Source organism: Sander vitreus, chromosome 22 (genome assembly GCF_031162955.1).
Source record: "Sander vitreus isolate 19-12246 chromosome 22, sanVit1, whole genome shotgun sequence".
In the NCBI taxonomy this organism is placed as follows: Eukaryota; Metazoa; Chordata; class Actinopteri; order Perciformes; family Percidae; genus Sander; species Sander vitreus.
Window position 1 is genome coordinate 15,864,690 of NC_135876.1, and position 13,599 is coordinate 15,878,288.

Consider the following 13,599-nt stretch of genomic DNA (forward strand, 5'->3'; position numbering starts at 1 on the left):
TGCAGATGTGGGCCACACAAAGATTTTGCAAATAAGACTAGAAAATCAGCAATGTAGCAGAGGGTAAACCCCACCCTTAAAACACGATCATTACATATTGTAGGCTATGTCATGTGCAATTAAGCTGATGCATGTAGAAGATGGGAGACAAAAGCTTTTATTTCCTTCATCACAGTATAATTACTTCAAATAGACAAATTAAATTTTCCTCTTAAAGTGGATAGGGTTTAATCTTATGAACATGATGATGATGACTGACCAACCGACGCACATCCCTTTTCCCTCCTGAGAGATGACGAATGAGCGGGTCTAGTTGGAGGAGGAGGATGAGGAGGAGAAACCACTGGCTGTGACAGTTGCTTTTCTCTCCCGACTTCCCTCCCCGGCCGGCCGCTTCAGCTTCTTCTTTATCATCATCATCATCACTACCATCATCATCATCGCCCTCAGCAACAGCAGCTTCAGCAGCAGCAGCAGCAGAAGCAGCGTCCATCGACAGCGTGGGGAACAAATAAGCAGCACGCATCTTCAAGAGGCGCTCCTCTCGAAGGGGAAGATGGGGAAATGGCAGTTGACCAAATGTAAGGATCAAGAAACCAGACGAGGTCTTCATTTATGATACAAACCCGGGTTTATGCATCAATAGGAACTACTCAAAGGAAAAAAGGTAAGACGATGTTATGTTTCACTTGCTGCATGCAGTTAATAGCCTACTCCAATGCAAACGCCTCATAAGACCGTCCTTAAAAATGTCCATTGTAACGATTTTACAGAAAGACTCTCTTTGTCAGTTTTAACCTAAATAAAACTAGACTTTAATAATTCACATGACAAGATCTTGCATCAACCGACCTAAATTGTTATCTAAAGGAGGAATTATGATTTTTGCAGGGGGTTTTCTGTCTCGAATTTCTGAAAATAATATTTTTGTCAGCTAAAGATATTAAGCCATCGTTAAATTGGCTATAAGTGGTCACAGCGTTTCTTTGAGGTTTCTTTTCAGACTCAAACATCTCAAATCTTTATTTTTAAGTAATATCCCTAAAACTAGCAGTGTATCACTACCGTGTATTACTAAGGATCAAGTCATAGGCCATGCATATTTTAAAAAGGAGGAGCAATCGCATTTATGAGGAAAGAAGGCAATAAGAGTATCTATCTGCCCCCTTGTGGTGTTGATTCATGCTGTCTTAAGGGATTGACAGAATGAATGTAGTAATAATAACATCTTGAAAAGATTTAGTGGAAATTAGTTCCTAATATATTAAGCTTTTCTTTTTTAAATATAGCCTATTGTGTTGATTTTATTACATTTGGTAACATCATCCTTTAAGCCAAATCCCTTTACTGTTCAAAGGAATCATAAAAAGGGTCCATTCAAACTATTCATTTAACCCTTTCACACAGTCCTTGTTCCAGGGTTTGCTAATGTATGGTGTGCAACTCCATTCACATCATAAGTGGCCCACATTCATGTATCATCCCCTCTGTGGTTTCCTGTTATGTAATTTCCCATCAGACTGCATCAGTCTCAGTGTTTGCTGCTTGGCGTATATGAGCTTGCATGGGATATATATAGAAGTAACAAAACACAAATATATAGGCAGAGTAAAAACGGTAAGTAAGACAAGGGTGATATATGCAGTAAGTGTGTGGTTTTACTATGTGCATGCATGTGTATGATAATGTGTCAGCACGTGTATTTTGTGTGTGTGTGAGGGATGGTTTCAAGAAAACAAAACAAGTTATGAATCATGCAAAATGTTTCAGAAAAGCTCTGTTCTGACTGATTTGGTCAACGATTTATTTGAATGTTATTTCAGCACAATAACCCTGCAATGAATTTTATTTCATTTTTCAGATTACCCCATCTGACACATAAGGAAACATGGATGTATCTTCATCCTCGCTGCAGTACGGATCAAAAAAGCGGGTAAAGATTCACCCAAACACAGTGACAGTGAAATATGCTACACACTTTCCCCAGCCTGGCGATGAAGGGTATGATGATGCACCCTCTTTCGAGGAGTTTGGCGCCTTTGCGGAAGCTAATGTGGGAAAGAGACTGGTGTCAGACAGCAAAGGTAGCCGGACTTTGTTTGGAACCATGGAGACCCAGCCTAAGCAGCCAAGTGTGCAAAAGACAAGGGGGTTGGGGGCCAGCTGGCCAGCTTTGGAGAAGCGAATGTGTTGGCCTCCAGGGTGACCTGGATGGCGTTGTTTGGGGCAGCGGTGGCTCATGGTTGTGTGGCACTGATTACTCGTTTAGCAGCCGATCGCTCTAAAGTACCCTCCCTCGAGCTGCTCTTCATCCGCTCCGTGATCCAAGTGCTGTCCATCCTGGTGGTCTTCTACTACCAGGAGGCCCCATTTGGCCCTAAGGGCTACCGACTGCGTCTCTTCTTCTACGGTGTCTGCAATGTAATCTCAATCACCTGCGCCTACACCTCTTTTGCTATAGTACCACCCAGTAATGGCACCATCATGTGGCGGGCCTCCACCACAGTCTTCAGTGCAATACTGGCCTTCCTGCTTCTGGATGAGAGGCTGGGCTACACAGATGTGGTCACAGTGGTGGGAAGCGTGTTCGGTCTGTGCCTAGTCATGGTGCCAAATGTCGCAGACGAGGAGAAGTCCCGCCTGGGGTTTTGGAAGGAGGCCTTTGGCTACACAATGACAGTCATGGCCGGCTTGACCGCTGCCCTCTCCATGATCGTCTACAGAGCCATTAAGGAGCGCGTCAGCATGTGGGCGGCACTCTTTACCTTCGGCTGGACGGGCACGGTGTGGGGTGCCTCCACCATGTTTATCATGCAGGAGCCCATCATTCCTCTGGATGGGGAGACCTGGGGCTATTTAATTGGGATCTGTATCTGCTCCACCGTGGCGTTCCTTGGAGTCTACTATGCTCTAAACAAGTTTCATCCAGCCTTAGTCAGTACAGTGCAGCATCTAGAGATCGTGGTTGCCATGTTGCTCCAGCTCATTGTTCTGAGGATGATCCCGTCTGTCTATGACGTCATCGGAGGCCTGGTCATCATGATCAGTGTGTTCACCCTGACAGGAGTCAAGCTGTACAGGGTGAGCAGGGCCATGCGGCAGGATTATCAAGAGATCCTAGACTCGCCCATCAAATGAGTTTTGATATGTCAGTCTATTTGTTTACAATGTTGCTTGGTTGTTAAAGAATGTCTGAATCTTAATCTAATGATTTTGTATTGTTGTGTTGTTGGAAGGGTGCCAGTTGTGTAACTAATGTCTTAATATTTGTGTGTGAAATAAAAGACAAATGTAGTATGGTGACTATGTCCCTCTGATAGTACTGCTTTAATGTCTAATTGTGTCAAAGACCAAAATGTCGGCAAAAAAAAAAAAAGAGTCAATTTCATTTTTGTGATTTATTTTTGCTCCAACATTTTAAACCATATTCAATCTGGTATTGTGAGTGGCAGTGTAAGATGATCATTTTAATGAAATGCACCTTTTACAACAATAATAACATCAACAACAAGGTGTGGTGTATCCCTCTGTTGTCACACTGCCACAGTTGTCACACTGTGTAAATGTCAGCCCAGAAATCATTCATACTACAAACAAGGAATTAAAGAATAAAAATAAATACCACCCACGTTTCATAAAATAACTGGTATTGCTTTTCTTAACAGCAATCTGTTGCTCGCCAAGATGGTATAAGTCCTTCAAATAAAATGCCATTATAGAGGAAACAGCACAGGGATGGATATGGGAGAGCAAACCTTATTTTGTGCACAGGAAAACAAGCAATCTGTATTATTCCATATACTATTTTCTCCCAGCAATGGTTTGTGCACAAACTAATACCACTTCTTACTTCCTCACCTATGACCTGGCCCCAGCAGCCGCTTGATATTTAACACTAGTGATGATTTCATCCATAGATGCTGCTTCTGTTTACTTTCAGATGCATATCAAAATAATGCCCAGAGGCAGGTACACTGTATTGAATTAAAGTCCCCTTTAACATCATGAGACCATCTGCTTTTTTCTGTAGTGCAAAATCCAGTGGCTCACCAGCGCTGTTTCCTCTCTCTGTGTGGAGAACCAAGCCAAGGCAGTCAGTCTCTGTGATTACCCAGAGGCAAAGCAACAGTGATGAAATGACACAAAAACATAATGATGATGCAGAGCGGATGAAAGAGGACATGTTGCGGTTCAGAACTGGCACAATGTGGACGTTTCACTTAGAGCCCAGCAGGTGGCATTCACAATCCATGCTCCATTACTCAGTTAGAGTTGAAGTAATGGTTTATTACAGTAATGAAGGTGGTAGTGCTGTATCCAGTGGTTAATCAAACTTAGCCAGGGACAGTTATCACATCAAAACAATTTAAACACTAAACATGGCACGCTTCGTCCAAACCCTTTTTATTTAGTGAGCGGAAGCAGAGTTCTATGTATGACCTGATAAAGTGCTTTTTTTAGTCTTGTAGTTACAACCACACAAATAGCAGTGCAGTGTTGCTGAAATCAAATCATTATCTGTGATGACAATCTACTATCAGTAATGCTACAGTCGATACAATGGTGAGTAAACTACAAGTACACTTAACCTACAACCACCATCATAAACACATTATAATGTAAAATTGTTTTCACTTTGAAAACACACTTTGTCAGTCACGTTTTCTTTATAAACACTACGGTCAATAGCTTAAGTTTATTTTTCAAACTAAAAAAGGTGAATAAACTGAGATGAAGATACATTATATGTGTTGTATCATACTCTTGTTTTGAGATGGGATTTGGGTGCAGAAAGCAGAATACATGCAGAGGATGCCCATCTGTTTGAGCAGGAAACAGATTGCAACCTGCAGCGAGCTGCACAACCTTCCAAATTACTCTGCAACCCTTTTCACCACAGACATGTTTATTAGAAGTATCATTTCCCAGGAGGGGCCTGAATGGAATTTCATGATGAGTTATTGTATGTATGTGTGTGAGTGTCTGTATTTGTGCTGCACAGATGACTGAGCATTTTTTATGAAAGGATCAACACACTGGGCTTACACAATTTCATCTATATCTATTCATCATATAAGGCCATGCTTCAAGTACTGTACAGACAACATATTGCCAGCTGCAGACACCATTTAGTAAATTAGGAAAATAAGGTGCAATTAACTCTTTTTTTGTATTATACAGGTTGAGACCTAAGCCCAACTCAGTAGGGTGAATTGTCCTAGAGTGGGACATTTTTTGCATTTCCTACATATTGTGACATATACTGTACATCCAATGTGAAGCCAATACATTACATCCACACCCAATACCATTTTAAAACCCCCAGGATGTGCGCTAATCAAAGCAAAAGAGAAAATGCAGATCACAAAATAAATCATAGATATATTAGTGCTCTTAGCACAAGTTGTCTGAAAATATCTGCAGGTTCCTAATGTGGGACAGTTGTGTCCCTAATCTGGGACACATGAAAAGTCTATGATAAATGGTAAACAAAAAAGGTGATAAAATCACCTTGATTCATGTAACATAGTAAAAAAAAAGTTAGTAACTCTCTTGGTTATGGACGGATGAAACATGGATAATAATCATAACACATGGTACTTGAGTTATCTTGGTAAAAGTAGCCATTGCCTTTCATCCTGTGCAAGAGAGTAGTGGAATGGCTTCATTGGTTTTCTACTGAGTTTTAAAATTCAGTGCTATTTTTTCCTTTTAAGACATCTACTCACTTCACACACACACACACACACACACACACACACACACACACACACACACACACACACACACACACACACACACACACACACACACACTAATTTATACTTTGTGTTTGATGATTGCATCCTCATATATGACTGGTTCAGAGGTCATGTGATTTTGATTACATGACACCACAGCTTTGGCTAACCAATAGTTTTCACTGGCATTCATGTGTATATGGGGACCTACAAACACTAGACCTTAGGTGTCCCACATTTGGAAGTGTCCCACTTTCCAATTCACCCTACATATTTTCTTTTGGACAGCTGATTCTAAGCCAAATAATAAGTACATAAGTGTAAAATAATAGTATATATTTTTTATTCATATACACTTTTCTTTTATAGTAGTGATTATGTTGACTTTTAGCCTCATGAGGCGAAAATCATGATGGATGCTTAAAACATCAGCAGCTGCAGTGTGATTGACTGACAGCGCCGAGGTCCAATTAATACAGAGTCGACTCCTCTTGCAGCCAATTGGATGCGAGTGGGTGGAACCTGGAATCTGAACAGCTTGTGAGGCTGCTGCTAGCTAGCATAGCTGTGCTTCTGAGCAATGACATGCTTTGATATAGAAATGCTATTCCAACGGGGCACAGCGTCTCACTCTCATCGGCTAGGCTAGCTTGTTGGAGTGGGAAAATAACTAGGTAGCGAGTAATCTGGATATCATTTGTGTGACGCTTCTAGACATTGAATATTTCTTAAAGGAGATAAGAAGAGGTGGTCATCAGCAATCAGGTAAGACACGGTAGGAATCTGAGCTGCCACTGAGGGTGAAGCTATCTGCAGGCTACCGCACTAACGTTTCTCACGAGAGCTACAGGCTAGCTCCTGCTATCCTTGAATTCATCGAGTAACGTTATAAGTCACGTCGGCTAAAAGCTAAGTTAACTGTTAACCTAGACAAAACCAGTCTGTCGCCTTGCCAACATGGCCAGCATACGGTTACCCAGCTGACTAGCCGTTGGCCGTAACCGATATATTTGTAACCATTAAAAGCATTTTGGTGAATTGTATTAGCCAGGTTAACGTTAGCCAAGTTAGATAGCGTGATATGCTGTCAAGCTTAAGTCATAAGATAAAAGCTCAGATACAACTGCTGTACAACCTCTGAATGCGGCTACACTTCATGTCGTGCAGTGCACCACGTTAACGCTTTTCTTTTCGAGATTGAAAAGGGAGAGGACGCCTCAGCGGTAGCCACAGTAAACGTTTTACAATGCAAACTGCATCTTCTAACTGACTGCACTTCACTGTGTCTCATTGCTTACATTTTTCTATAACGTTAACTAATGCTCACGTTGAATTTGTTGTGCTGTGATTGGACCCAGCTTGGTAATGGTCACGATAGAGGCATTCCCTAACATTAACTTATGCTTCCCTGTAACTTGTTTTGGCTGTAATTGTACAAACATAAATGGTTACTGTAGTCAGTCTTTCATTTTTTTTGCATACTAATTCAAAGACAGAAACTAACAACTGCATACTTGATTTCTGATAACTTCCCTACCTAGGGAGACCAGTAATAGGTACCGTTAGGCAAATGTACTGTGTGGAAACCATTTCTGTTTTTGGGCTAAATTTGAGATAATGGCTCCCTCTGTTTATCTCCTAACAGTGTTTCTACCTTACACAACCAAAGCCAGACTAAATGTCATGCTTTAGTAGCACAATGGGCGATAACGCTGTATAATGGTTGGCAAGCTCTTGTGGCTTATGTTTGTGTGGCCTGTTACAAAACAGTACTGTGAAACAATCAGCAGATTAATATGGCTTGAGTGTTTTGTCGCCCAGGTATTAATGTGGAGATATGCGGTTAGTTAGATGTGAATACTTTTAAGGGAGTAGCATGTATGTCTTTCCAAACACCAAAGGGGTCTTTTGCAGCTGCCGAATAGTATAGTTTCTGTAATTATTGTCACACTGACAGACCTCTTCACAGTCTCTCATTAAGGTTTCAGGGAGGTGAGAGGGGGAGAGAGACATTTGGTCTGCTGTAGCTCTGTTCTCAATGGGAGTCAGAGGGAGGATAAGGCACAGTTTGTTGGCAGAAAAATGGTGGAGACCTGCTTACCAGCATGATTTGCTTAAAGGCTGATATACGTAATCGGTCAAAAGAATTTTGACCGATGAGGCCAAGTTGTAAGATATGAAAATGGAGACCCATAGAGAACATTTGCACCCATCAGCTGCCAGGTCATGAGCTCAAGTTTAGGATCGAGGACTCCCCCTGAACTAAAGTAAAGACTATTCAGCTATGCATGTTGATATATTTCAGTGATGTAGCCCTATATACTTTATCTGTGTCCTATTTATAGCTCCTGTTGACTCAGATACCCTCTAATAACACCTTTTGTTTGAATGTTATGACATTATATTATTATGGATATGCAGTGATGAGCTTTTTTCTTCTGCCCTTGCTTCTTTCTTAGTGCCTGCTTTGTGCTACCAGTGGCCTCAAGCAGCCAAATCTGTCCTCACAGCCTAGGGGAAAATACCAACTGTGCATTTTAGTGATAGCCAAAAAAAATCTAATGTGGCTGAAAATTCCCCTGGTCAAATGACGAGCCCAGGATTCTAATGTATTAAGTTGCTTTTGGTTTCTATTGCAGTTGAGAAATGGGGGTAATTTTTATTATTATTGTCACTTTTCTCTTGAAATCTCCCTAATTTCAGTTATTGCATATGCTCTCTTCCACTTCCTCATTTTCTTTCGTGATTTTTGTTGATTAAGATTCGTCTTTTTCTGTCTGGCGGGTTTTACTTTGACTGCTCATGCATATAGGCATGTTTGAACAGTCAATAACAAAAGTACTTTCTGTGTGTTAACCAAGGTCACCTGCTGAAAAAAGGAACTTAGCCTTTTGTCAGGAGTATAATGAATGACAAGTGCACTTTTTTATCAGTAGTAGACTTGAGAACATGAAAAAAAAGCTCTGTTCAGCTGTTAATGCATTCAAAAGCAAAGTCGTCAAGCGCTGCAGTTTTGCTATTTGGTGTGATGACATTTTACCTCACTTCTGTACAATCTTATGATCTAGGCTATGTGCGGTTAAAATATTTGCTATTATTTCTCATTTGGAGTAAGCAACTTCCTCATGTAGGAGGAAAGAAGTGTGTAGTTTCAGTGGTGTTTTTCTCCATTAGTTCATTATGGTTCTTGGTTTTCTTTCAGTGGGTTTGGCAGTGTAAAAATGAGGATGTGTGTACTTGCAACTGTTGCTGTCGTGGTAATGACAGAATTAGTTGTGTATCCATGACTAAAAAAAAGATGTCAAAATGTGTTAGAAGTAGAGATGTTCCGATACCAGTATCGGTATCGACTCCGATACTGCCTAAAACGCTGGTATCGGGAAGTACTGGAGTTTATGCACCGATCCGATACCACGTAATAAAGCCCTAAAGAAAAAATACGTTAAAGTAGTTTATTTATGTTCTTTTTCCGTTAGAACTGACTGTCAAACTGCATAATAAAAGAACATTCTGTGGCATTCATGTTTCACATGACAAGAGTTTAACCTGAGCCAGACCGACAACAAAGATAGAAATAACATCACATCCATACAGGGATAGTAGTATACAGTTCTTAAAACATAATAAAATATATGACACACTGGTATCGGATCGGTACTCGGTATCGGCCGATACGCAAGTTCAGGTATCGGAATCGGTATTGGGAAGCAATGCATTGTCGTCTTTTTTTGGGTGTACGAATCGGGGCTTTAAGTGACATGACAGTCATTTAAAAAGAACTCCCAGTTTCATCAAGCACAGTCCTCCCGTGTCTAAAATGCGGTAAGCTGTTTCTCAGTCAGGCAGCACAGAGGTGAAGATCGATGTCTGTGGAAAATGTCTCTCTCCTATCAAACGTCTTTTTGATTTGTGCAGAGTCAGACCCCAGGTTTTTTGTGGCATCACCATCCAATCTGGAATGCCTCCCGCTCTCAGGATGCTCTCACACAAGTTCCAACACGTGGCCCTCCCAGACTTGTGTCCCAAGTGTCTTGTTTAGTCCTATTGTGACAGCACCCTAGGGCTCATATTTGCCAGGATGTATGATGTCTAAGAGGAAGCCAGTGTATCCATTTCATCTCTCTGACACAGGCTGCCTGGGATTAATATCGTGTGGTTTACAAATGATCTGCTATTTTGACTGCAACAATAGCTTTTTCCAGGAGGCTGCTGTTGCAATGAGCTATCCAGCTACAGTACATTGGGTGGCCAGATAGTCTCTTTTACTGACTCCTTAATGCTGCTAAGATGTTTTAAGTAGCCTGACACCACACAATACCAAACCACGAAAAGATTGTACTGTAGTACATGATGTTAGGAATCCTCTTGCTTTGTAAACTTGGATTAGTCATTGGGAAATCCCCTGGAGCTCTCAGAGTCAGTGAGGTAACCTGAAGGTTTATTTTGCTGTTGCCTTGGACCCAGATTGCTTGGATGTGGCCATCATTGGACCTGGTAGCTATAATAAGCAAACGGGCCACCCAGAACAACAACAACTGGCAACTCCAGCATCTAGCAGGGTGTGGACACGGATGTGTAGGCTCTGCTAGGTGAGGTCTGAGGAAATAGATCCTTTCTTACATAGAGGTATTATGTTCTGGTGTGAGGATTTGCTTACAGAAAGGATGTAGGCTAAGTGTTTTCGTGCCGGTAGGCTGCTGCTAAGGCCAGTCGTAGAGTACATTAAACTCATTTAGTGTAAATACTGAAAGGTAATAATTAATGTGCCAGTCTGGCTTATTTCTGCAAATACTAATGCAGTGGTCTTATTTCTAAATTTAGCCTGTTCTACAGCATGTTTCCTAAAAGCACTTTGGTTATGTAATTTATTTGTGGTGTATGATAGGGGTGCTTTGATCAGGCTTTTCAGGGCTAATATAGATCCCTGATTTACTGTCTTGTGAAGATCTTGAGTAAAAACATTTTTTTTCAGCCAGCACTCCTATAAGAGACTCTGTGAAGCCACCACATTTGTCGCATCCCTTTTTTTTATGTTCAGTTGGTCTCACCATTCCAAAATAAAGGACACAAAAAAGGACCTCTCATCCTGTTTTTCAGCCACAAAAACGGCATGTCAGTTTACCAATGCAATCTCTCTGTGGGCTAGACAGTTGCATCCAGACTCATGCCTTGTGAAGTGGAGAATATGCAGTCGTAATGAACTGGGAAGTGAAAATGGGGAAATGGAAACACTTTGCTATGCTTGTTTATTTGCCTTATCTACTATGATCAGTTTTTATGATTGTCAAATTTAGTAATGAATATAATCTGTTCTAACCACTCTATCACGATACGCGTGTTTGATAAAAGATTGATACCATAGATTTGAATAAGGAACAATCTGTGATTTAAAGTGCATTACATATGTCAAAGTGGCCGGGCTAGATTTTGACTTTTCATTTTGTGGCTAAATTGCTAAGCAACATATTTCAAACAGTGGCATTTGTGTAAGCTTCTCACAGATTTGCTTTGAGCATAGAGCAAGCCTTTGGATGTGAAGTCAGCCAAAAAAGCTTGAAACCTTTGGTGTTGGTTGTTGCTATGAGAGTAAATCTCTGGCAATTCTCAAAGGACATGAGCCCCAGTCTATTTTAGGCCATTCCCAACTGCTGAGGGTGATCCCGAGGGCTGGATAACCAACTGCTTTCACACAGTCATCAGCCTATATGCTTAACCTAAAACACTAGAGGCCCCTCTGTCCTTTAATGAAGTTTTAATATGATACTGGAACAATACAGTTTTCTAATGGGGAACATCATATTTTCTCCCAGCAACACCGGTGTTAATTGGTCCTCACCTCTCTTAATTGAGGTACATTACATGCATCAATGCAATGCTAAGATAAGTTATCTGAACTCAGAGGTCAAGCCTGCGCTATGTCAGATTGCATCACTTTCCCATCATCCGGTCACCCTTGTGTCCACACTTCCTGTCTCACAGCTGGCCTGCCAAGTCTCCCATGACCCTTTGCTGCTGTATTTCTGTTTTGTTTAGAGAGAATTTAGGACAGCTGGGATGAGATGCAGTCTCATGGGTTTTAGTTGCTGTGGTTTCGATGTGAAAAACGGCACAAGCGCGTATTCATCGGCCCGTCACTGTCCTGCGCTGTCCGATTGTGAAGCCAGACCTGCCCTGTGCCCAAAATATGAGTTTTGGTGTAAGTTGGAGGAAGTGCAGCAGTGCCAGAGGGGCTGAGTGAGCAGTGAGCACACAGAGCACATTCCAGAAGGCAGCAGAGGCTGTGATTTTAGCAGGCTGTCACAGGGATTAGGTTACTCTGTCTGCCTCTGTGAGCTCATGCTGTTGCTGTCTGTGCCTCAGCAATCTTGTCAAGTTGTGGTACTATTTGCTTCCACAGCGAGAGAGACAAGGATCCATAATTGTTCTCTTAGGCTTGTTTAGATTATACAGTATCCAGTTGTTGTGACACATCATTTTCACAAGGAACCTCTGGTGTCAGCCTGGTAGAGCAGAGCCATTCACTGCAATGCATACTGAACATTAATACTATTCCTGGTCTTTCTTTCTTATGCATATCTCAAGTATTGTATCCCCATGTCATATATTACCATACAGGCCACTGGGTGTGCTCTTTAACTAGATCCCCACTTGTGTTTTTTTTTTTTCTTCCTACAGAGACACAAGGGGTTGTGGCAGCAGCTGTAGACTGCAGGATGTGGTCAACTTATGTCAGTTTTTGTTTCATAGTAACATAGCACAGTTGCACACTGCATCTCTATTAACCTACTGATGTGCAGTTGTTGTGGTTTGTGGTTTACAGAGCCTCTTTAAATTGTATTGACTAGCAAAAAGGTATTTTCTGAACATTTCTGAACTAGTAGCCTACCCTATGCTATAGATAACGGTACCAAATTTAGGTTAGTGGTCTTTTTCTGATGGGAAACGGTTGTGACCAGTGTTGGCACTCTTGAGAACATGAGTGGATGACTGATAGTAACACTGGTTGTGCTGTCACTGGCCCACAACTGCTGCTGTGGCAGTAGATAAGATGGGGCCACTGTATCAGTTTGGTATTTTGTATTTAACAATCACATGACACAAGTAGGCTCGCCTTTAATTTGATATATATATATATATATATATATATATATATATATATATATATATATATATATATATATATATATATATATATATATATATATATTGCTAAGATAGTATTGATGCAAATGGAAGACCTTCTGGTGCTGCTGCTGCTTCAAACAGCTGGTGAACCACTGGAAAGCTCTTATTGTGAAGCAGCTACAGGAACTGCTACCTTAAATTGCTGTTAGTTTTTGTTCAGTTAAAAACAAACTATCAAGATGATGGCATCCTTTTGGTCCGTTTCTGTCAGCACATCAGTTTTGCAAATTGACAGGGGAGGAATAGTAGAAGAAGTTGTAGCAGCAGTTAGCTGGGAAAACCCTGAAGTTACCACTGTCCACCAGATTTGACCACCTGTCTGCCATCCCATGTGGTCTGGTCGCCCTTGTTGACAACCACAAAGCTCGTGCATACAGATCCTGTTTTTGCTTTAGGTCTGGTATCCAAGTTATTTTCAGAGTTGGACTTGCTTCTTCAAAAACATGTATATGACTTGTTACTCATTACAACGGTCATATGCTATTTGACAGAGAGCGGTGATTTATTACATCATTACATTTGTGACTATCTTTTTTCCGATTTCCAAATCGGCAACTTTTTAGAATCCTGGATAATTATCCTTCTCCTGCATTACTTTTTAAATGACCACTGAACAAGCTGTTTAGACAAAATAATTTTTATATATATATAAAATGTCTTTCAAATTGCTGTA

General features: G+C 41.0%; 2 protein-coding genes across 3 annotated transcripts in view; both read left to right on the forward strand.

Annotated features, from left to right (window-relative positions):
- The first annotated feature begins 379 nt into the window (after positions 1-379).
- On the forward strand, positions 380-3,303 carry slc35g2b (solute carrier family 35 member G2b). The gene is given in 3 exon segments (XM_078280490.1): positions 380-667; positions 1,862-2,141; positions 2,144-3,303. Coding segments are annotated over 2 exon segments (1,248 nt in total). The 5' UTR covers positions 380-667; positions 1,862-1,888; the 3' UTR covers positions 3,139-3,303.
- Positions 3,304-6,294: 2,991 nt separating this feature from the next.
- Positions 6,295-13,599, forward strand: part of nck1b (NCK adaptor protein 1b) — a 29,862-nt gene continuing 22,557 nt past the window's right edge. For both annotated transcript variants that reach the window (XM_078280833.1, XM_078280834.1), the window contains exon 1: positions 6,295-6,506. The gene's annotated coding sequence lies outside the window, so the exon portion shown is untranslated. The remainder of the gene's footprint in view (positions 6,507-13,599) is intronic.